The sequence below is a fragment of the Emys orbicularis genome, chromosome 1, assembly GCF_028017835.1.
Source record: "Emys orbicularis isolate rEmyOrb1 chromosome 1, rEmyOrb1.hap1, whole genome shotgun sequence".
In the NCBI taxonomy this organism is placed as follows: domain Eukaryota; kingdom Metazoa; phylum Chordata; order Testudines; family Emydidae; genus Emys; species Emys orbicularis.
Window position 1 is genome coordinate 158,505,769 of NC_088683.1, and position 25,834 is coordinate 158,531,602.

The following is a 25,834-nucleotide window of genomic DNA, read 5'->3' on the forward strand; positions in this document are numbered from 1 at the left end:
GCTGTCCTCAGTACCAACTACCTCAAATCTGAGACCCCGCTAGCCAGCACTGAGTGGTACTGCACTGCCGTGACTGTCAGACTATTCCGGGTCTTCCTCAGAGTCGGAGATGGGGTCTGCGTGCACCGTTTCTGAGATGAAGCCTTACATTCCTTCGCCCTCACTGGGAAGATTCCGGTCATGTTAACCATTTTATCCATGCTCTTCTGTTCTCACTCAGTTTGCAGCCAGTCAGATTGTCGTAGCCCTAGTAGGGGTGTGAGTTTCATCCATTCATCTCTGTGTGGTGCTTTTAAGGGGCTCTGTAGAAGAGCATAGCTAATAACTTCCTGATTAATTTACAGACAATTATTTCTAAGATAATGTAATTGGTACAGATGGAGAGTGCACCTTTAAATCTGCATTGAATTTTCAAAGGGGAGTAAGCCCTCTGCTCTGACGTTCTTATCTAAACTATGTGTATATTTACACCACAGCTGCTACAGTGGCACGGCCACAGTAGGGGTTAGGTCAACCTCACAGTGGAGGTTAGGCTACAAAATTTTTCATGTAGCTAATTTTTAAGTGTAGACCAGACCTAAGTGTCTGTACCATGCTCATAGCGATGACATCTGAAAAGCATTACAAGAAAACCAGTGGCATTTTGCCATGTTGTCCTTTTCCTCTCATGGCCTATTGTAGTCGGGTAATATGTGATAGCAGTAATGAATCTTAAAGAAAATAACCTAAAAGAGAAAGCTATGATGCAGAAATGGATCTTGCATTTGGATTTGAAAGTTGAGATTAGTAATCATCCTGATAGCTTCAGAAGTGGGATTATATAATCATGAGCTGGATGCTATAAAAACTCATTTCACAAGTTGGCCTGTTCCTGTGGGTAGTTTTATTTAAGGCACGTATTTGTCAAACCTGCAGAGACAGGAAGGACTTGGCAGTGGAATGAAAGTTGGTCCTGCCCCTTGGACAGCTCCAAAAATTTCAACCACAACCTTGTTGTTGGTCTACCGGTCCATGAAAAGTTGAGATTGGCTGGAGGCCCTAATGCAGGGGTTCTCAAACTGGGGGTCGCTCAAGGGGTCGCGAGATCATTACAAGGGGGGTCGCGAGCTGTCAACCTCCACCCCAAACCTCACTGGCCTCCAGCATTTATAATGGTGTTAAATATATTAAAAAGAGTGTTTAATTTAATAGGGGGGGTCGCACTCAGAGGCTTGGGATGTGAAAGGGGTTGCCAGTAAAAAAGTTTGAGACCCACTGCTCTTAACGTGTTCAGGAGATGGCTAATGTCGTTTTGCTGGAGTGTTGGGTGTATCTGTTGCTCAAGGCCCAGCTGTAGAAATGTTTGGCGGGATAGTCATCAGTCTAGATTGGCAGAAACAAGTCACAAGACAATCCTTCCCCATGTTCTAGTGCACTCTGCTGTGGTGACATAAATAAATATATGTAAGCTTTTTAGTTGACTACAGAGCAGAAATACTTGCTATTTCACCTAGCTCGTCAAAGGTATACCTTTTTAGCATGACTGTGTAGATTTTGAATTTGGTACAAACAAAACTTCAGACATAAGGGAAATGGGCAAGCTAATTGTGAAGGAACTCCTTCAGGATATAGGTTTTTGTTGGCTTGTCTAGACAACTGTCTAATCAGCTTGCCTGCTTTGTTTGCAGAATGCCTTGTGTCAGGGCAGGTGTCCTGTCTGAATCAGTTATTTAGTGATCTGTTTACTAGTGCAATTTCTAGATTGCAAACACTGGTTGTTTGCACCTGTTCAGGTAATAGATACATGACCTAAAAAGTCAGTTTGGATTTTTTGACTAAATAAGCGTCTTGTTCCATTTTAAATAATTGTGGGAATTGTCCTAATCATCTTCTAAAACTGATTTGAAACTTGTGGCATGAATTGTTAGGTGGATCCATTTCAGTCATCAAAGGCAGCTGAAAGAGGGACCTGTGGTAGTAATTTTAGCTGCTTTACTACAGGAGTGACATAATTAAGAGCAAACATGTAATTTGTTTGAAATGTACGTGAGAAAATCAGTACAGTGACAAGGACCCAGCTTTCTCCTCCTTCTGGCTATTGAATTGCAAGACATATTCATATTTTAAAAATGCAAAATGTAAAAGCTTTTTGTATAAATTAAAATGTAAATGATAGTATTTGCTAATAGGGTGTGGAAATTAAGATACAATAATTGTGATGGAGATTTGACTTTCCAGTGGGCTGAACTAGATTAGCACTGTTTTATTACTCAATTTGTTTTGTGCTCTCTGCATGTGTTTTTGAAGTCTGTGTTTTAATTTGTGAAGTATGAACTTGGAAAGTTGTAGTTTAGTGTAATTAATGGTGTTTTAAATGACTTTTCTCCTCTGGGCATGTGGATATAGCACTGTTAATGATGGGCATTTATATGCAAAGCACTCTTATAAGCAGAATCCTTAGTTTTGGAAGTAAAAAACAGGCATTCTTTTGTCTTTTAAAAATGCATTATAAAACTGAAAGCTCTGTGTATCTTTTTGGAAGTTTTACCAGTATACTAAGTTTTACCATGTTTATGGCTATGTTGCACCTTTTTTTCCTGACTGCTTCTTTTCATTTCTAATTTTGCATAGCTAACTGTAATTTGCCTCATATAAATGAGATAGCTAAGGAACAATTATGTGCGGTGTAATACATTCAGCATATGAAAGCAACAGTTTTCTTTATAAAAGTGCAACAATTTAATTAAAGTAGCAAAATTATATTAAAAAGAATAAGGTCAGTGCCCCCAGATTCCCAAAATAGCATTAATGAGTTGGTTCAAATTCTGATTGAAAGTGTTAAAACTTCCTGAGATTCCTTGATGGCTCTAAGGAGCAGGAATTGGTTTCTGTAGTCAGTTTTTAGAGTTCCGTGTTCAAAATCAAAATCTCTATACCAGCATGTATTTGTTCAGGATTGTAGCCAAAAGAACTACTGAAAAAGGAATATTTTGTTGTAAATTCTTTATGAATAAACCTCCAAACTTAGTTTGGTTTTAACAGACTTTGTAAATGAATTTAAACTGATCTCTTAAATTTGATTTCTTTGCTCATAATGAACCCACAACTTCAGTTGAAAAAATTCATTTTAAAGAATGTTTTGTTTACTCAAAATTCTTTTAAAGTCTTATCTACACATTAACACTTTCGCCCACTTTGAGAAATGTTTCTGTTTGATGTCATGCATTTGGCAGATAGGTTGCACTTGCTCATACCTCAGGTAAAGTATTACATGTGTACATATGTGCATGAGAGATGATCCATGTGAGTAAAAATAGTATGTGATCATTCTGGTAAACCATGCATACAAGAGAGCAGAATTGAGGTTGGACAGGTACCCTTAATTTTTGCACTTCGTAACATTTTGGTTCTTGACTTTGCAACCATAACATTCTTTTAACATAACTTTTTCTTTACTTTTTGTCTGCTTATAAGTTACCCTGTGCCCCAATACGTGCCAACTCAGGGCATTGTCATTTCAGCACATTTCATCTGTAGACTACCAATCTGGATTCAGCCCAGCTCAGTAGGGTTTAGAAGTTGTTCCCATGTAAAGGAAAGCTGATGGTTCAGGTCTTGGTTCTCTCACAAGTCACAAACTCATGGTAGACCACACTTCATAATAATTGACAGACTCTCGCAGAGAGACAGAATCATGAGCCATAGAAACTTAACTGCTGACCTTGCTGAGACCATACATGATTTCTTTGCATCAGTCTTCAACACAGAGGATGTTGGGGAGATACCTGCTCTTTTCTGGTAAGAAAGATGAGGTACTATTGGAGACCAAGGTGTCTGAAGAATAGGTGTTGAAACAAATTGAAAGTCTAAAAAGCAAGAAGTCACAGGGTCAGATGGTATCTATCCAAGCATTCTGAAGGAGCTCAGGGATGAAGCAGCTGAACTGCTAGCAAAAATATGCAGTGTCATTAAAATAGCTGCTGTATCAGGTTTGGTGGAGGGTAGCAAATGTCGGGATATGATCAAAGTATAGAAAATGACATTTTAAAAAAAGCCTATGTTTAAAAGAACATTAAGGTTGCACAGTCTAGCATTCAAAAGTTAGGGAAAGACGGATTTAAGTTGTCTGATTCTTAATGTTTATATTTTCAATTTAAGTTTTTTAAAAGCTTAGGAAATCACATTTTTTAAAAAAATTGACACGTAGAACAACAATGACCTCCATATGGGCTATTAGCAGGGTTGAAATTCTTAGATCCATAACATAGACTTCTGCCACTTGAACTAACAAAGTAAGTGGTGGTGATAGTAGGCTGTTCCTAGAGGAAGATGACACAAATTTTGCCAGTGGGTTTCAGATATTTGCTAGACTTCAGAGGAATGTTGAGTCAGAATGGATTCAGTTCCGTGTTCTGCAGGGGAGTGTGCTTTAGTGTTCACAGCTGTATTGCCAACCCCAAGTGTTCAAAAAAGACTAGTTGATACCCCCAAAATAATGATTTTTTAAAAATAATAATTTTGTGGTTCTTTGTATCTGCCTTCTAGTTTCTGAGCCTTTGGAGTGCTCTGGGGTTGTGTTTTTTCTTCTTCTCTGCAGCAGTGAATCCTAGAGACTTACTTTCTGTTTAAAATGAAAGCGGAGATTCTCTCCTAAGCACATGTATTCAGGAGATGAGGTTTTAAGAAAACCCTCATATGTCATGAAAATCATAAGGGTTGGGATCAGTGTTACAGACCGTTTGCCCCCTTCTGTCCAATTCTTCCCTTGTCTCCACCCATGTATTTTTCTCCTCCAGAGCTCCTGCCCTTAATCCCCCCCCTTTTTTTCCTCCCTTCCCCTTATTCCTTACCCCTCTGCATTTGAGTCAGGCAGCTTCCTCCTTTTCAGCATTGCCTGGGCACCAGCAGTGGGATCATTGAAAGCACTTAAAGCATAGCCCTGCTTGCAGTTCCTATGCCTGGCACCACAGCAGCTGGGAACAGCAATTCCAGGGAAAGTCCTGCTCAACCCTTGCAGCCTTGGGATGCTCAGTTCTGTAAAGATTGCGCATATGTTGCCTGGTTGCAGAACAGAGCTGGGGGTGGAGGAGGGAGCATGCCCAGTGCAGACAAAATCTTCAGCTCATTTAGCTGCTGAACTCTTAAGTCTCTACTGAGCTGGTGCTTGTCACTGTTGAAGCTGGGATACTGGACTAGGTGGACCACTGTGTCTGATCCAATTTGTCAATTCCTATGCTCATTCAGTCCCCTGGATTCCTTCGTTCTCCCACTTGTTCTCCCCAGTATGTCTCCTATATGCTCCTGTGACAGCCCCATTTCTCCTGGTGGCTCCATCCTTTCCTCTGCCACCCACAGTTATCTCTTCCTTATATTATGGCTGTCTCTTTACCCTCATGGCTGCCTGCCCCTAGGGATTGAACCAGGTCCCATAAAAATTGCTGTTCTAATAGCAACTTGGTGGACCCCCCTCTCAGCAGTTTGCTCCAGCTATTCCCCCCACTGTTAATGGTTAAGGTGACAACAGGAGGGAGCAGCTGGAGCCGGGTGCTAAGCGGGGGTCAGCCATAGGGAGTGAGGGTGGGGCCACTGAGCTGGGAGAGCAGGAGAAACAACTGTCTACACTGCCACTTTCAGCGCTAAAATTTTAGTTCAGGAGTGTAAAAAACCACCCGCCCTGAGTGACAAACATTTTAGCGTTGAAAAGCACCAGTGTAGACAGCCAGGAGCCGCGCTCACAGAAAAAGCTACCACCCCTCATTCAGTGTGGGTTTTTTAAATCACCGGGAGAGCTCTTCCCCGGTGATAAAGCGTGTCTACGCTGCCTATGTCACAGCGCTGCCGTGGCCGCACTGTAATGTAGGCAGTGTAGACATACCCTTAGTCTCTCTTTCTCCAGCTGCTTCCTCTTGCAACACATTCCCAGGATATTGGCTGTGACATCAACTGCCTCTGGCAGATTTAAAAAAAACTCAGGACTGTCCCAGCCATTCGGGGAAAGTTAGCAACTATGCCAGATAACTTGACCCAGTATCTGCAGAGGCCAAGGAATGAAATAGCATATAGGGTTTAGCTTCACAAGGAGGACTTGCATGGTAACCTGCCTATACTGTTCCCAACGCTGTTCGTATCTCAGTTTCTTGTGAACATAAGTTTTTTTGTATTTTTTTTTTTTTATTTCGCATCATTTAACAGACTAGTGTATTTTAAAAATATGATAGAATTGCACTTCTGGTAATCCAGAATGCTGGGATGGTGAATCAAATTCCTCTCTCCACTTCTTTCATCTTTAAAGGTGCTTGCTTTTTTTTTTTTTTAGTAAATGGAGCTGTCAGTGGGTAGAGTAATAGGAATGCTGTCTGGTTTTGTACTTTTTAGACTATTTGTAATCAGCTCTTTTTTTTTTTTTTTTTAACTGTGGTGGAAAAACTCTTGTGGTTTATTCAATTAACCATATGTATTGAGTTGCTGGCCTTTGTCACAGTGTTTATGGGATTCTGCACTAGCCGTTATTTTGAAGAGTTCCTGATCTTTTATGTTTCAGTGCTGCAGCGCTGTTTAGCATAGATGGAGTTTTTGAGGGGGTGGTGATTGTATGAAACTGGTCGGTGCTGACTAAGGAGAAAACTCAAAAGCAGCACATCTGATAACCCGTCTGTTACCAAAAGTGAACTGTAACTTTTCCAGTAGCTTACGCTGCGTTTGTACTTTAGGGGAGAAGCCTGTTATGTAAAAGTCGCATGATGAAAAATCTCTAGCATCTAGCAAGTGGTCAGCTGATGAAGTACTTTTACTACAACTGGAAGAAGTGAGTGCTAGCTCTTAATATGAAAATGTATACTTGGGGAAAGTTGAACTGCATTTATTATATATAAAATGCATAAAGACCCAAGTTTGTAATGCCTATAAAGGCATATTTGCCTATGGTCTGAAGTTTTGTAAAGTACTTATTATTTTAGAAGACAGATCTGCTGAGATTTACTTGGTGTGTCTCATTATTTATTTTGCTTACATCTGTAAGTACTGGCATTGCTGACTGCTTGCTTGCGGATTGAACTTTAAAGAAAAACTCCAGTAATATGTTATACGTAAGGCAAGTAAATAGATAGGCCAAGACTTTATAAAATGTTGATAGGTTCCACTCTGTGCAAGTCTGTATTTAAACTGCTGAATAAATGACCTGATTTTCAAAAGGGCAGAGCACCCAGTCTCTCTCTGTGAATTCAGTAGGAGTGCTCAGCCCTTCTGAAAATTAGGTCACAAATTCAGGAGTATAATTATAAGAACCCACCCTTGAAAGTTTTGGCTCTACTGGGTAAATAACTTCCTAATGACAGTTGATTCCAACCACTAGCCAAATTTCTTCTCCGGTCATCAGTGACGCCATCCATACTGCTTCCTTGCTATAACATTTTATTGTGTCCTAATACGCATAACAAGAGCTTTGATGGTCTCTTTGCTTTCCTTTTGAACTTTTTAGAATTGTTGAAGTTTTCACTGAGATTGAAATTGGAGCCCCTAATTTCTAGTATAAAAGATCTTTCAAATATGTTCATATAAATACTTCAGCATGGTGCAGACATTCAAAGAATGAATAAACCGGGGTGGGGGGAGAGGAGAATTAACGTCCTCCCCTCTCCCCCAAGAAAAGTGTATGGTTTTGTTGCGTTTTTTTCCTTAGAAAAAATCTGTGTTTTTTCACAACTCTGCTGGAATCAGCTTGTTTGTGGTAGCTACTGTATCATGCTTTTTATTAGTATACTGGGTGTCACTTTTTACATATAATTGTTTAATAAAATACAGTGATGAGCAACTCAGAAAATATCTTGTATCCAGAAGAGATTGGGTCTTATTTTATTAATGGATTATTACAACCTGCTCCTGTTGTGATGAGAGGTTGCAATGGATGTTGTGGATACTCTGTATAATGGATGGATTTTTAGGCTTGCCTTTTTTTTTCTTTTGGTCTGGAAGGCTAAGAATCTAATAAGTAGGACCACCTCATACGTTTTCCCTGAAGTGGAAAGTGAATATAATGCAAGTTCTGCAATGGCAGCGTCTCCGTGCTATGCCCTTGCCCAGAGGCTGCCATTCTCTCAGAAAGCAAAGGGTTTCTCTTTAGAAAATACTCTTCCTGTTAATAGTAATCTGTGAAACAAAGAAATAACCATCTGAGCTCATTATAGTTGTTATACTGCACTTAAATCAGGACCTTGGGTTTCTGTTCCAGTTTTACTCCTCCAAATTAGGACCTAATTTCTAACTTGGATACACAGTAACTGTTGCTGTACTCTAGAAAAATCAGCAACTCTATGAATGCACATGCATATTGGCAGGGGATGATAGAAGCAGCAGAACTGAGGTTAGAAATGAGCTGTTCAGCTAGCCACCAAATGTGAAACTACTATTTGAAAATGATTTTGTGTTTCAGTTTTGTAGTCTAATGGCAGAACAATGCAGTAAATTGGAGTTTGTGTCCTAAATTTGGTCTCCCCACTCCCCGAGTCATCAGGAGTTTAAAAGTGGTATTCTCAGTCTCCATAAAGAGGTCATGCTGCTCTGAAGCAAACCCTTTTACCATTCAAGAATAGGTTGTTGGTTTTGGTCTGGCTGGGGTTCAGACAGGCTAATCTTTTCATGTCAGGATTTGTAATAGGGGCTGTAACCTAACCCTAACCCTAACCCAAAAGGATTGACATGCAGACTTACAGTATGAAACAAGGCACACATTCTCCTCTCATCCCTTCTTCATTCAAAAGGATTTGTACAGGAATCACTGTGCAGTTGTGTGTTTTTTAGAAAGCTAGAATGTACATGGCTACAACATGCCGAACCGGACGGCTAGCACTATCCTTCTTGTGTTTAGGATTTTAAATCCATCCAGTGTACAGGGAGTTAATATTGTCAGAACAGATGCATGTAATTTTAAAGACTGTTTTGCTGCACATTTAATTTCAGCCTTGTTCGGTTGCACATTTCATATTAGTCAAGCTTTAATAAAACACTGGCTTGCTGGCTGGCAGTTCACCCGTAGCTCCACCTACGCTTGCTTGTACCATTTGAGGCTGTTGGTTTGGACTCGGATACTGCCAAGTGTGCTGTGCATGCTGATCTCATGAGGCAGACTGCGGCTGTTGCATCATTCTGAACTGATGCTCACCTCTGTAATCTGAACGTGTGCCAGGGCTGAAGGTTGCTGTGCACACTGGTAATCTTTGGCTAAAATGTAGCTAACATACATTGCTTTGTCTCTGACCTTTTTGGATGTTCTGCATTTAGTTTTTTAGGCCAACATCCAAAAACAATTGTCCCATGGCCCACCATATCCCATAATCTTTTTGTACCTTTAGGATTATGGGATATGGGTCATGGGAAGTTTTTGGGTACTGTGGGATTTGTGGATGAGGGGGGAAGCTTGTGCCTTCACGTTGCTTTTGGTTACATAAAATAGAAAGTGCTGTTGCGACTATTATTTATGTTTAATGGGAATATGACCAGCAAGCACATGTACAAAAACATCTGATTTTCTGTTTGAACTACTTGATGTTGAGGGGAACATCTGAGTGTTTGCTTTACTGTGTGCACAAATTGATATTTTTATTATTCTAAATGCGGTATTTGAAACTTACAGGATTTACCTTGTTTGAGGGATATGGGGGGGGAGTAGTGTCTCAGAAAACACCTTTATAGTTGTTGCTTTAAAATTATTATGCCACATCTCACCCAACAGTGGTGTGCATTTTTTCCTAGGGAAATCTTGAACATTAACTTTATACTAATTGATATAATTCATATGTCTCCAGCACCTTTGAGGATGGATCTCAAAGTGTTTTATGAACAGTAGTTAATCCTCAAACCCCCTCCTGTGCTATTTGTGCTGTTTATTGTCAGGTTTCAGGCAGAATCCTGACTTCCTGACCTGTGCTGTAACCAAACTAGACTGAAAGTAATTAATAATCACCAATTGGCCTGCACTAACTGGATGATGGCTGTTCTGTGTGTTGTTTTTTTTTTTTAATAAAATATCATGGATGTGGATTACCTTTCATTTTGATAAATATCATTATTCTTTTCCCTAGTGTTGTCCTGTATTAACCCAGACAGTAGATGATGATATGAGCATTGATTGGCTTTCCACACTCTCTGTTCAGGGGGTCACTATTATTAGTCATGCTATTATTCCCTGGGACTTGCAAGCCCCATGCTAAAAAGTGAGACATTACAGACTTCGGTCATGTCTGCATTGGAAGTTTGCACCAATTCCAGCAATCAGTGGCCTGCACCAGTTCAAATCCCAAGCATAGACAAGGAAGGCCATGATTCACATGGGAGTTTATCCCTGCCTGAAACTTCTTGTCTGCAGTTGAAATTTGCATTGGTGACTAGCCATTAAGTGCGGGGCTTGGGGCAAATTCCCAATCTAAAGAAGACTTCAAGGGATGCTAGTTGAACACTAGGATCCAGTTCTACATTCCTTCCTCTCCCCAAATTCTATTTCAATGGCAGTTTTGGACAAACAGGAAGAAATGCAGGATTCTGCAAGATGATGGACAGGCACCTGCCTTTTGAAATGGAACTAGGTTCTTGATTCCTAGATTGGTATCTTTTATTTATTTCTGTCTCTAGGAATCAGTTAACATACCCTGTTGTAGGGAGTAGGGACAGCATTCAAAGACCTAATGAACAGGAGTGTTTGGGACACATTTCAGGAGGACATTTGAAAGTCTGGGTGGGTTTGGTTGCTGGCTATCTCTATATAATCTTTTAGGTTTAGTGAGATAGATTGCAGAAGTTGGGCTCTGCTAGTGGGGTTCAGGGAGAACAAGCTGATCTTGATCAATTCTGCTTGTTCCTTGGCAGCATGGTGTCCTCTGTTATGGCCTATGGAGCACTGTGGCTCAGTAGCTACTCTGACGGTGCTGCATCCAAACACTGTTAGATTCACTTTCCCTTTCCTGCAGCTTTGGTGTGCTTTAATTTCTTACAGCAATCCAGATGCTCGGGTTATAATTCCTCTCTGCGAGCAGGTCTTGATGGCCATAAACCCCCATATAATAAGGTTTAACCATCTCAAACTTCCACTTGTTTGTTTTTCAGCATGTGGGTAGGGATCTCACCCTCTAGTAGGAAGATGGTTAGAAAGAGGTCTAAGAAATGCCCTGTCACATCACATCCTATATGCGCCAAACTCCTGCAATTGGCATCCAAAGTGGCTGACCATTGCAAAGGTGATGTTGCCAGCCTGTGTCTTCGTTGCCAGGCCCCAATACAAATTAGCATTGCACCTTTCTTCTTCAGATATAGAGGGGGGCTAGTTGGGAGGAGGGGCTCCTTACCTTATCAAGGCTGTCTTTTGAAAGCATTCTGGAGAACCCAGAGATGGACTCATCTAGTGAACAGGTCCAGAAGTTCCATTCAGCTATTTTCAGCCACTGTGGCAAAGGTAATTTCCACTATCTGGCATAGGAAGACGGAGAGCAGATACAAGCGTAGCTTTGCCCCTACTTTACTTGACTTTATCATCATTCAGGACCAAGACAGAACAGGTGCAATCTCCTATCCTGCTAGCATAACAGAGCAAAGTCTTCTAGCCCAGCCCCTCAAACTTCCAGAAGCACACCTGTGGGCTCGGCTACTGGTAGCACTCAAGGGACACAAAATAATTTGCTTCTTTGCTCCATGTGGTGGTGGTGTAGAAAGTTCAAAACAGCTGTTCTGAGAGTGGTAGCCTCCCTTTAACAGCAGCAGCTTTAGTAGGCACTCCCTCACCAACTCCTGGGTAGCAACCCAGGTGGGGAAACAGAGAAGCTGCTCTACTTGGCATTCCTCCTGGGAGAGAGGAAGAACAGATCTGGCAGAGGGGCAGAAGAACTACTTGAATACCAGGAGGAACCACTTGATTAGCAACTCAGCCATGATCAGATGAACCAGTCCTCTGTTGATGATGTCCAAGGTGGGGACAGGGATGCAATTTGTTTAGCAATTTGTCTGATCAGGTCAACATCCCCAGCTAAACCAAGACAGAACTTGGGGGGGAGGGATAGCTCAGTGGTTTGAGCATTGGCCTGCTAAACCCAGGGTTGTGAGTTCAATCCTTGAGGGGGCCACTTAGGGATCTGGGACAAAATCAGTACTTGGTCCTGCTAGTGAAGGCAGGGGGCTGGACTTGATGACCTTTCAAGGTCCCTTCCAGTTCTAGGAGATAGGCTATCTCCATTAATTATTATTATTATTAAACAAAGGCAGGATTGCTCAAACAAGGGCACAAAGCCAACCTTGCTCCTCTTTCCCTCATTGTCCTGCTCTTCACGGCCCCCATTGCAAGAGGGGAATAAGGAGGCCAGAAGTCCAATGTTCCCTACCCTGCAAGATCTCATCATCACATCACATGGATCTCTTCACCACTAAGAACAAAATTCTGTAGTACAGAAGACTCCCCAGTAATTCTAGATTCAGTGGAGTTCTTACACTTTACCATTCAGGCATCCAAACCCTTGCAGAAAGGGAATATCTCTGATGCTCTATCACTGCCCTCCTAACTCATGGGTGAGAAGACTGCATTAGTTCCTCTGACCATTTGAGAAGTTTAGAGCGGAAATTGAACTTAATAGGGTCATAATAGTAGACCTTGGCTGAAGAAGATGATCTATGGGAGGATGGAGATGAGGAGGAGGAGGAAGATGCAGACATTTTGTATGAGAGTACAGGGGGCGGGGTGCACTTAGACAATTGGACCTAACTGCAGTTCTCCCCAGATCAGTCACTGAAGCTCAAACAAGAGAGTCTTCTGGAACTGAAGCCTGGGCAGATCCCATAAAGCCTTCAATCTTACAGGGCACCCAGGTTCCGCCTATTTGGAGTGAGGCACTCGTTACTTTTGCAGAAGTGCAGCTTCTAGCAGAACCATTAGAACTCTCTGGTCTCTGACTGTACAAGAGACAGCTGTGTTCATGGAAAATCCAGGATAGATGTGACAATCTCCAGACTAACAAAAAGAACAATACTATTCTAAGGATGAACAACCTTGTAGGAAGGTCAAGGCCTTCCTAAAAATGATAATCTTTGGGCCTGTCCCTGCAAGTGTCTGTTAGCCACTTGTGCTTTGCCATCAGTGGTAAGATGGTTACAAAATTTTTGCTTAGAAGGTTCCTGAAGGACAAGAACGCTGAAATTATTGAAGTTTTTACTGTCCTTGGGTCAGTTTTCATTTGTCTGCAGTATAACCATATAACATGATACAAATTCATAGATTCCGAGGCCAAAAGGGACCATTACTTAAAGCCATGGCCTGAAACAAAGGAATTCTGTTGCTGAAATAGTGGGCAGTGGTTCATTCCTGCATTGCAGTCTGAGTGAATTGGATAAGATTCAGTACGCCTTGTCTGTTCCGAAGAACCAGGCCTGTTCCCAGGTAAGATACATGAGGCAGAGTGGGTTTAGAGTTTCTAAGGGCTTGTCTACACATGTAGCTATTACTGAATAATTCTGTGTGTGAAGCACTCTTATTCCAGATTGAGTACTGTGTTCCATTTGTCTAACCCACTAAGCTAAACTTCTGTAGACAAGTGTTGATGCTCATGGAAACCAGCCTCAGTGAACTCCCCTGAGGTTTTAAAACAGTCATTCTGAAGCACAAGGACCCAAACCCAAATGCCTTTATCTGGGAAAAACTGAAGGAACTCCCTTCATGTGTGGACCCAGATGACATGTTGATATGGATATACAGTTGAGATCTATACAAAACCTTTCAGCAACTTCTTCATTCACTTTACTTGCTCCAACTCAAGGAAGATGCAAGTTCAGAAGCACTAAACCATCTGAGAATATAGGTTAATGTCCCCATCACAGAAGTCAGAAATCAGGTGGAAATGAGGTAAAGCAGGTGTAACTCCATCTCCTATGTGTTGCTGCTATAAATAAGAGGAAAGCATGCAAGGCCTGTCTTCAGCAAGTAGGGATATCAGTGAGACTAGAACCTTCAGCCACCAGCAGGAAAGGTTTGTCCCAGGTAGCACCTAGTAAAGAATAAAGGCAGCTAGGCTGTATGTCTAGGAGAGCGGGGGGGCGCGAAGAGAGAGAGACCAGGCACAGTGCCTCCCATTCGTGATCAGTTTCTTGATCAAGAAAAGGTTCATAATATGAATAACATTGTGAACTTCTGTTGTAAAGAAAAGCTGTTTTCCTGGTCTATAATCTGCAGTTCTAAATCAGTTGCAGTTTACTTGTGTCCTGATGAATTTTCACTGCTGGGTGGGGACCTGTGGGGGAGACTAGAGCTTCTTCCGGAAGGCTAGAAAAAAGACATGACGCAACCTTTATTTGGTATATTACAGGATTATTATAATCTGAGCATGTCCTGTCAACCTTTGTAACTCAAATGTGGGATGGGCAATCAGGTTAATTTAAAATAAGAAGTTATATAGGTAGTCTCTTTGGCATTCAGGGCTAGGAAGAGTGTTTTAGAAGTGATAGAATAATCATTACTGAAGGGGCACTTTTGGCACATCAGATTTTATAATTTTATCACCAAGAAAAAACGTAGAGTTTAACTTTCTCGATTCACATGTAAACACCCCTCCTTCATTCTGGTTTTAGCTGAATAACACAAACTGCAAATAAGTTGCAAAGAGATCTGTTTGTAGCCCCTTAATACTCAGTGTTTCTCAAAGGAATGTGTGCTTCAGGAATTCTTTATTTCAGTATAAATGAAGCTTTATTTTGTTCTCCATTGTGGCAGTTGGGAATGAGGGTTGCACATTCACTAATGTTTAGTGAGATCATAATTCTGATTTAGACTAACTGCTCTGTGGTTTGTAGCTATGGTAAGCAAAGGGTTGTAGAAATTTGGAAATGTACAACCTGGAAAAAGCCATACTCTACCCCCAAAGAAAATATTTAAAAGCCTTTTTATACCAAGCCTTTTCCTTGCTTTTAAGAAAACTGGGATGGTAACATTTGGTGGGATTGTTGATAGAAGATATTCTAGGACAGGGGTTCTCAAACTTCATTGCACCGTGACCCACTTCTGACAATAAGAATTACTAAGGGGGACCGAAGCCTGAGCATGGCTGAACCCTGCCACCCTGGGCTGGAGGGCCAAACCTGAAGCCCAAGCCCTGCCATCCTGGGTTGGGGGGGCCAAAGATGAACCCCGAGGGCTTCATCCGGGGATGGGGGGAGGGTTGTAACCTGAGCCCGCTGGCCAGGGCTGAAGCCGAAGACTGAGCCCCGCTGGCCAGGGCTGAAGCCCTTGGGTTTCAGCCCTGGCTAGTGGGGCTCAGTCTTCAGCTTCGGGCCCGGGCCCCAGCAAGTCTAATGTTCGCCCTGGCGACCTCATTAAAGTGGGTCCCGACCCACTTTGGGGTCCTGACCCAGAGTTTGAGAACCACTGTGCTAGGAGAAGCTTGTCTTTGCGCATTGGATATATCACTCAAGTCACTGGCTGGATTGTTGCTTCTGGAACACAAGAAAGAGGCATTACTGGGTATGAGCAGAGGTCTTGTGTTTTCATCCACCCTCTACTTTGGATGTGCTCTGTCAGCCTTTCTTGACTGTGTCTCTGAAATGATTTTAGTTGCACTGTATTTAGACAAGCATTTTATCTGTTCTAATTGTATCTAAGGTAGCCATCACTAATTTATGTAATAAGGCTCTCACTAATAATAGAAGTTGATTTCATATGCTGTATTCCATTCACACTTTCTCATCTTTATTTGGAGCTTTTCTGTTTGTTTCAAAAGCTATGATTTGAGTGATCTCCAAGGCAAGAACAGTCATTGTAGTTGTGAACTATTTGGTAATATGCTACATTGTAAAGTGAGTGGCTATTGTGTATTTAGGCTGTGTTCAGGAAAATTTTATATGCTCGGAGTACTAATATGAGAAAAATGGGTCCTTAGAAGCTTACTGCATTTCATATTTTAGCATTAGACTATTTTAATCATAATTAACTTTAGTATGTGTTCCCTGTTACAATAACAGTTGTAATTTCACAGCTGTTTATGTATTTTTGATCTAATTTGTTCAGGTGAACTGTGATTCAGAGATTGGCTAGGTTTTACTTTAAAGAAATAAAAATCCTTCATTTTATCCTGTTAGATTCTAGTATGTGAAGTGTTAGTTTTACTGTGTATTTGGTTGAATTAACTCTCCTGTCACCACTCAATAATGAGCTGTTCATAGAGCTGCGACAGATGGTCAGGGAGAGCGCCTAAGGAGATGGAGTGGGAGGCGTCAGAGCAGCAGAGATCGCACTTGTCCTGGAATGGGATACTGACACACAATAGAACTTGTAACAGTGTTAGAATAACATCTGCTGATTTCCAGAATGTATTATTATATGCTATCAGACATACAGATCCTAAGATCATGAAGCAACAGTATGAGCTGGAGTACACACACTTATTCAGGAGTTTATAAAGATACTGCTGAAATAATACTTGTGTAGTGCTTTACACATTCAAAGCGGTGTGCAAACATTGATTTATCTTCCAATACCTGTTGGAGGTGTGAAATTATTACTATCCCCGTCTTCAAGCTGTTGAAACAAAGGCAGAGACATTACTTGTCCCTGGTCATGTAATGAAAAAATTGCTGGTGGAGTTGGGTTTCGATCTCAGAACTTCCAGACTTCCAATCTTGTGTTCAGTACTCCAATGGAAATGTGAACACCTCCAGAAAGTATTAAGATTGCTATCATAATCGAGAGCTGAGTGACTGATGGCATATGGAGCCTTTCATATTTAGGATCAGTGGTTCAGATTTGACCTGTTTCTCTAATGACTAAAAGCTGATACTATATGATGAATGTCCAGTGGTTAGTGTGAAATGTTGAAGAACTCATTCTTCTTCCCAGTGAATAAATGTGCCTTACAGAAAACACCAGCATAGCTGGTAATATTTGTTCCTTTTTAGCAATCTTAATAGAGATCAGGGACAGAATGATTGAAGATTTGAACTCCCTTCTGTCGTGTCCGTCCGTCTCCCCCCGTCCCTCCCCCCCTCAGCTGGCTTCTCCAGGTTAGAAATGAAGCACATTAGAGAGGTAATTTGAGGCAGCTTATGTGCCTGTCATGCACAAAACCTGCATTGTTTCCATGGATTTGCCACAACCAGTGGGGCTTTTAATCAATCATTTCTCTGAGCCTCAGTTTTCTTATCTATAAACAAAGATGATTGCCAGTTTCATAATGGTGTTGTGAAATGTCACTGATTGTAAAGTGCTATATAATACAAAGCATTATTTAAATTCAGTCAGTGACAGTGATAGGATTAAAATCCAAGGCCTCCTAGCTAGCACCTGTACTTAAGGCTATATGGTAAAGGATTTTGAAGCAGAAGGTAGAAAGCGTCTTGAACTGAGGGTCAGAACCATGCACACTTTAAGACAACCATATGATCCATAGAGTTTCTGAAGTTTGCATAGTAATGACTGGGGGGGGGGCAGGAGGGGGCTCTGATGCATGGCTTATGAAGTCCATATTATGACAGTGATGCTTTATAAAGCAAACATTAGCTATGTGCACTTAAGTGTATGGAAACATTCTCTCCCTCCCAAATCTTCCCGAATTTAGTCAGAGGTAACAGTGCTAACAAGACAAATTTAATATTTCTAAATCAAGCTGTTTTGGCCGGACATGTGACAAAGAAAAAAAAAAAAGTTAAGAAAATGACCCAGAAATGTAACTAGCCTGAATTTTTTAACCCTCCCCACCCTCTAGCTCTCAAATCTCTTTTCCCATTTGCCCCAAGTCTTGCAAAAAGATTTTTCCTCTGACTAAGATGCTGCATGCCAAATTTCAGATATCAGTTGAAATCTGGCAAAGTTAAGGTGTAGGGGTACATTCAAAATTGGATGTGTTTAAAAAGCTAGCTTCAGATCTGATTTTATAGAGACTAGTCTCTATAAGCTTGAACATCTTTTGCTACTGATACACTACACTGTCTCCTACAGTTTAGGTAGAGGTAAAAGAGAGATGTGGAAAAGAGAACATGGAAGAAGCGATTAGGGGATGGTGTTGGGGGGGGGGGGGGTGCACGGGACTGTACCAATAACAATACATGAATTGGCATGGCTTTGTTAGTTACATCTCCTTTTGTGTTCTATCCCCATCCATACTTCAGTCCTTCATTTATTTTTGTTTTTAGAGTGTAAGATCTCTGGAAAATGGATTGTTGTTTTGTTTGTACTGTAGGCTCGTCACTGTGGGCCCCCAGTCTATTTCCCTGCACACCTATGTTTGTCACCATCTCACTTTATGTCTTAAGCTTTTTGAGGCAGGGACCATTGTCATCTGTCATGAGCTAATGCACATTTATCATGCTGTATAAATGTATTTTAAATTAATGGCTTTTTTGGATTGCTACAAAGTGGAGATGTTTAGTCACTAACAGTAATTGTCTTTATTCTGCCAAGCAAAACAGTGTGTCCTTCTGATAGTTCTGTTTAAATCTTGTTAGACTTCAGTCAGTAGAAGTGAGATTGGAATGCATGGTTGTCTGATTCCCAGCTCAGGGAACTGCCTTAGGCAACAGGAGTATTTGGTGTGGAAATGTGTTCACCTGTCTCTCTGTGTGCTGTGCAATAGCGGCTTAGAAACATTGTGAAGAAAAAGAGAGTACCTGCTTTTCTATAATATTGTCCAAACAAAAATCAGATCCATGAGCTCTAGACATTTCTGACAAAAGGCTTCCAAGAAAAGGTGGAATCACCTTTTAAAACTTTGAATTGTTATTTTTGATTAATTAGTTGTGTCTACCCAACATGCACCAAACCAACATGAAAAAATAAAATGTCAGTTAACGTCTGTTCTGTTTTTACCACTTTTACAGCATCTTCAAAATAGATTTAAAACCCTGCTGCAGCCTTAACTGTGAAATCACTACCATTCCACTCTGTGAACAGTTCAAGCCTGCTGACCATTCAAACTAGAATATGTAGCTTTCAAAGATTAGAAAATACAAACTGAAAACTAACTCTGAGTTTGAGTACAACATTTATTGCATCTGCTTGTCAGCAACAAGCTCTGGTGCTCAACACCTTGGGTTGGTTGTTTAATTACAATGCTCTTTAGTTTAAGAAAATCTGCACCCTTGAATACTATAGTTAAAACAATTGGAGGAAGAGGAATGAGGAGCAACATGAGACAGACTAAACCACATTTGGTACTTATGGCAAAGGAGCTACTTACATTCCTATTTAAACTTCCAGACTTTTTCTTTTCAACACCCCATTCCTAATGCATCCCTGATTCAGTGGCTTTCATGTGCTCTTGGCCAATACACTTAAGGTGCACAGTACACCGTAACACCACTGTTTTTTTAAAAAAACAAAAACCACAATTTTCCTAACCTTACGGTGCTTTTACTCTTTCAGAACCGAGAGCTCCAGATCATGAGAAAGTTGGATCACTGTAACATTGTCCGATTGCGATACTTCTTCTACTCTAGCGGAGAGAAGGTAAGTTAGCATTGAGAGGCTCACAGACAATAAGCTTCATTAAGGCTACTTAGTGGTATTATAATAACACTGTACTCTTTGAATTTTTAGGGGTATTAAAAACGGTGTGGAAAATAGTGGAGTCCAGAATAAGAAAACAATGGTAAATGTGCATACCAGGAGCTCAGATGTTCCTGAGTTGAGGGGCATCAAATTTGTAAGGCAGAGCATGTTAGAGCTGATCTTAACTTCTGACTATCGAGGTGTAGGCCATGGGTACTGTGGCTCCTAGTATGCAGTGATCAGTCTTGATTCCAGCAGCCTTCTGTTTGGGTCAAGATGAAGAATTGCATAGCTGGGAGCTGCGGTTTCTGTAGGTGTCACTTCTTTATTAAAGATGTGAACAGCCACCAGCCACTTTTTAGAACTTCATGTGTTACATTCGGTCACCTCCTGTGTTATACAGGGGTCAAGCAAGACTACTGAAATATCTTCAGATCTGAAATCCATCAGTACCTCAAAACTGTCCCTCATATACCAAAAGCTGTAGTTAATGATGTAATAAATGGAAAATGTAGAAAAAGAACTTAAAAATAAACAAACCAAGAACTTTCTATTCAGTATTGGTGCCAGAAAGTGACACTGGAAGAGTGTGCAAGAAGCAGGCCTTGGGATTTCCCCCCTCCCCTTTTATTTTTTTGGGTCTCTCTACTCTTCCAAGATGGTAGGGGCAGGGACTTGAGGGGAGTCTAGTCTGGGTCTTTCCACCTCTTCCATGGATTGAAGAAGCACTTCCCCCATGTGATGACCCCAGAGGGCAAAATGGACCCATCAAGCCATGTGATAGAGGTTGTGGTCAGGGGGAAGTTTGATCTGGCTCTCTTCTTCCTCCCCTCATCCCAGGCTGCTCTGGTAGTTCCCTGGCATTTTGAGTACAAATTTGTGCCACTGCTGTTTGAATGGCAGTTTAGGCTCTGTTTGTTACCGTGTTCAGTTACAATTTTGGCATGTTGTCAGAATTTTCCTTAGTAATGCAAGTAAGAGAAGGGGTGGTTTAACAGTTTATATCTTAGCCACGTTGAATAGAATTTCATGGCATAAGCAAAAGGCACATGTCTAGTCTGAGGGCTTCCTCCCTGCAAAATTTCAAAGGCCTGCTGGAAACAATGTTGGGGTTAAAATGTCTCAGAAAAAAATCCAGGGACTTTTGTAGCAGGAACCATTAGGCAGCATAAATACAGGGTTTCTACCAGATTTTACCACATAGCAGTGCAGTGTACAAACAACTAGATCACTGGCAATGTTAGTTTTAGTGGAAAGTGTTTTTCACTTGACTACAATGTTTGTATATGGCAAGTGACTCAAAATGCTGAGATGAGCAGCGTTCTTTTAAATTGTGATACTTCCTCTGTAATTTTAAAGAAAAAGAAACATAAAATAGTATAGTAGTCCACGAGCCCTCAGAGTTCGAGGATGGTTCTCTTCCATATAACGATAGTCAGTTATTGCTGGTAGATCTGCAGGTGGCTAATGAGACCAATCCAGGATTCCACAGATCTTGTCACAATCACGTTTCCCAATGGAAGGGGTGGATCAAGATTGTTGAGTGGGGCTGCGGTGTGTTCTTTCCTTCTATCCCATTTCTCCATTTTGTGTTGTTTCTGTTGGATCTTGAAATACTGGGATCCTTGCAACAAAGTCCTTTTCCATTTTGGTCATTGAGGACTTGGGTTTCCCATGAGTTTGTCAATATTGCACTTCTTTGTTGGCTTTGAGGGTGTCTTTGAAGCACTTTTTGCCCCCCCCCCCCCTGTCCATTGGCCATGGCACAATTGTGAGAACATGACCTGCTTCAGGATTCGATTTTCTGGCATTCGAACTACATGACCAGCCCTATGGAGGAGTTGGTGGATGATCATAGCTTCAATGCTGGAGGTTTGGCTTGGGACAGAACACTGATGTTGGTGCCTCAGTCTTCCCGCTTGGTTCGGAAGATCTTGCAGAGGCACCATGGATGGTATCATTCAAGAACCTTAAGTTGTCTACTGTACCTGACCCAGGTTTCAGCCCCATATAAGAGAGCAGAGACAACAACGGCCTGGTACATGAGAAGCTTGGTTTGATTCTTGATGTCACGATTTTTGAAGGTGTTTTCTCAAGTGTCCAAAAGCTGCATTGGTGCATTTGAAGGCACTGTTGAATTTCCTCATCAATGTCAGCTTTGTGTGACAGGTAGCTGCCGAAGTAAAAAGTGCTTGATGTTCTCCAGGGTTTCTTGATTGATCTGAATTACGGGAGCAGGATCCTGGTGATTCGGAGCTTGTTGGTGGAGTACCTTAGTTTTCTTGGTGTTGAGTGTGAGACCAAATTGGTTATAGGCCTCAGAGAACGTGTTGGCTATTTTTTTGAAGATCTTCTTCTGAGTGAGCGCACAGGGCACAGCCATCTGCATATTGGAGTTCAATGACTGATTTAGTGATAGTTAAGGCTATGTTTTAGTCATGGCTATTTTTAGTAAAAATCATGGACAGGTCCCGGGCAGTAAACAAAAATTCATGGCCCGTGACCTGTCCATAACTAGTACTATATACCCTTGACTAAATCTTGCAGGGGATGAGGGGGTCAGCCCGGGGGTGCTGGGGGGTGGGGGGGCAGGGCTGGCAGGCTCCTGCCTGGCTTCATGCCTCCCTGGAAACAGCGACATCCCCCTTCCTCTGCTCCTAGGCGGAGGCATGGCCAGGCAGCTCTGCACGCTGCCTCCGCCCCGAGCGCTGGCTCCACAGCTCCCATTGGCGGGAACCACGGCCAATGGGAGCTGTGGGGGCGGTATCTGCAGGTGGAGGCCTAGGAACCGAGGGATGTCGCCGCTTCCAGGGAGTCCCTCCTCCCTCCCACCTCCAAGGTAAGCGCCATCCAGAGCCCTCAACCTGTCCTGCACCCCAGCCCTGAGCCCACACCCAAACTTCTGCTGCTGCTGGGGGAGGAGGGCGCGGTGGTGCGAGACTGCCCTAGCAGTGGCTGTTGCAGCTGGCTCAGGGGCTGCCTGAGCTGCATTGGCCACTGCAGAAGTCATGGAGGTCCCGGAAATTCACGCAAGCCGTGATTTCCGTGACCTCTGTGACAAACTCACAGCCTTAATGATAGTTTTGGTCTTGGATCGGAGGTGATTGAGGTTGAAGAGCTTGCTGTCCATTCTGTATTGGGGATCAGGTCCGGAGAGGAGCTTGTCACTGATGAGAAGAAGGATGATGGCAAGGAGGATGGAGAAAAGGGTTGGAGCTGACACAACCTTGCTTACCTCCTGTCTTGACTAGGAAGGGGTCTGTTTCAGATCCATTGCCGACAACAGTCACAAACATGTTGTCATGGAGTCAGAGAGAATGGCAAATTTTTTTGGCAGGCATCCAAATTTAAGGAGAATTCTTCACAGCCTCATGATTGGTGGAGTCAAATGCTTTTGTGAGGTCATTGAAGGCCAGGTATGGAGGTCAATGTTGCACACAGCACTTTTCCTGAAGTTGATGGGCAGTGAAAATCATGTCGGTGGTACATTAGGAATACTATTTTATATATTTGTATATGCAGCTAAGAATAGCTAATTTCATTGTTCTTTGTCTTTGCTTGAGACTTTAACTGTCCTGTTGAGAAATGGGACAAATTCCAGCCTGTCAATGTGGGAGGGTGAAGGGTTGCACAGGACAGCTTAAATAATGTAGTTTTTCCTGTTTGGTATAGGGCCGGTTGCAGCCATCTTCGCTGGTGCTATGCAAAATGGCACTTGGAAAGTTGGCATAAAGGATAATAAATATTTTCATATCTGGTTACTGACCTTTATTTCAGACTTACACCAATTTTTGAAGTAGAGGGGCCACATTTCATAAGTGCTCAGCTCCTGGCACCTCATTGTTGTCAGTGGTTGCTGCTAGGTGCTGAGCTGTTACTAGAAAAACAACAACAAAAAATAGCACCAGATGTGAGTGCTGAACGCTTCTGAAAATATGGCCTTGAGATGCTTAATCACTGGTGCTGATAGTTGTACAGGAATCTTCCTCCAGTGTAAGATATTAAAGTAGTTGGCTACCTTGCAGTTTGATGTATTGCCCTCTAGGAAGCAAATCTCAGAGGCCTAAAAATCTTCGGGTTTGTATTTAGTAGGATGACGCAGGGAATCTTCTGCAGTATGCAAAACCCACCTCTCATGTGATGTCCACGCTAATCTACCTAATGGTAGTGGCTAGGCCTTTAGAAATTCTTTGACTTGAATCTAACTTTTTTAACAAATTAAACCTTGAAACCTGAAAATTACACTTGCATACAGATTTAACTCCCACAACTTCCTGTATCTCTGACTTGTGATTATAGGTGGGCAGAAAATGGCCTGCTGGAAACTTCAGTACTTTTAAACTAGTTTCCCTTTCAAATCAGAACAGAGAGTCAAAATATCAGAAAATTCTTAAGGAATGAAAAATAAAAAGTTTTGAATCAGAAATCTCAAAACAAAACTTTTTGACCAAAATGAAAATGGTTTTGAATGGATATTCATTTGAATATATTGCATTTGTCAAAATGAAAACTAATTTTGTTTCAAAATGTTGTTTTGAAACAACAAAATTTTGTTTTGATATTTCTTGATAGTGATTCACAGACCACTAGATGGTCACATGGTTCTGGCTTCTAATTTCCAGCTGCTAAATTATATTAAGGGAAGCTAAAAATACATGAGTACTTTTCTAATATTACTTCATCCAGGCGAGCAGTTGCTGTAGTTGCAACAGGGATGTTAAGGAATCGTGAAGGTGTGTGGGAGGTCTGTGCAATCACCAGTGAATAGGTAGATTATCTACAACACACAGTTGTTCTAAGATGTGTCCCCACTATGAAAATGTGTGGGAACTTCTCTAGCACAGCAAAATTCAAATTGTTTTTCATTAATTTATTCTTGTAAATTTAAAAAAGTTGTTCAGTGCTGTTAGTCCATAATCATTACATGCATCAATGCTACACTTAAGTAGAATTCCTTCACTTAAAAAAATAAAACAAAGCAAAAAAACAAAACAAGGCTTCCCAGCATTAAACCACAGCATTGACCTACCAAAGCGATACAGATTTGAAAATCTTATAAATAATGGTTGACAGTTCAGTTCTAGCATCAAACCCCTAGAGCCAGAGGCTTCCAAACTGAAAAGTAAAAGGTTGTTTGCCATCTCAGTTACCTTCATTGTAATGGCTTCTGAGACTCTATTGAGCCTCCAAACTGCACAGATGACGATTTTCTAAGATGGGGCATTGGGAAGCTTTTAGAGAACCGGGCCAAACCCCCTCTCCCCATCACCATGAGTCACCGGTGAGTAGAAAGCTTGTCCTGACAATTGAGGTCCTAACCCATCAATATCTGCAGAATTTAAACTTAAGTAAATTAAGTTTCTAACTTGTATGTTTACAGAAATGAGTTTCTTAATGTGATCTAATCTAGTGTTCTCCTGAGTCTGCAGACAGGCATTTCTTGGGACACCACTGCCGCTCAGAACTTAGCGAATCAGAGTACAATTTTGTTCAGTTTTACTGCTTCCATTCAGAACTCTGTGGGCGGTAGTGAGAATGAATGAAAATAATTACATGTTTGCTGTGTTGTAGCCATATTGGTCCTAGGATATGAGAGAGACAAGATGGGTGAGGTAATCTTTTATTCTATTGGTGAAAGAGACAAGCTTTCAAGCTCCATAGAGCTCTTCTTCGGGTCTGGGAAGAGCTCTCTAGAACCTGATACAAAGAAAGATTCTCTAAGCAGGGTCCAGTGATATAAGAATCCCAGGGAAAGGCAGGGGTGTAGCATCACCCCAATGAATTGAGGATAAAGTTGCTGTGTTTGTGAGTAGTGTATTATCCATGTCCATTTTTCTGTCCCCAAATATGTGCTTAAATTTCTCTCTCACAGTGTGGCCACATTGCTCACGTGTTTCACACACTCCATGGTCTCCCCCTTCACTTTATGGGATGTCAGTGTCTTTTCACAGTTTCACAAAATCTGTCTATAGTTGGTTTGAAAATCTTTTCCTCTGAAGTTGTGCCATCTGCCACGACCTTTGTGTATCTCTTCACCTCAGTGGTACCAAATCATTACAAATCTCCGCTGAAAATCTTTTTTCCCTTGTCCATACCTTTCAATGTCTCTCCTTTTAAGCTATTCTTGTTCTATTTAGCTTAACTGCATTTAACTCTGCAAAATGTTCTGGGCTACATTATGAAATGTGCTATATAGAATAAAATTGTGCTTTGCATCAGTTTCCCCATCTGAAAAAATGAAGTTGATACTTCTTTTTTAAATCATTTTGAGATTTGTGTATGGAAAGAGCTATGTAAGTGGAGTGCCATTATTATTATTGTGCCATTATGCATTAATTAATGAGGAGAGTTTGATTT

The 25,834-nt window shown here is 41.5% G+C and overlaps 1 protein-coding gene across 5 annotated transcripts in view; it reads left to right on the forward strand.

Moving 5' to 3' along the window:
• The window catches only part of GSK3B (glycogen synthase kinase 3 beta), a 239,934-nt gene that overhangs the window by 94,562 nt on the left and 119,538 nt on the right, over nt 1-25,834 (forward strand). For all 5 annotated transcript variants that reach the window (XM_065400070.1, XM_065400102.1, XM_065400086.1 and 2 more), the window contains exon 3: nt 19,352-19,435. In XM_065400070.1, the coding sequence (XP_065256142.1) occupies nt 19,352-19,435 (84 nt within the window). The remainder of the gene's footprint in view (nt 1-19,351; nt 19,436-25,834) is intronic.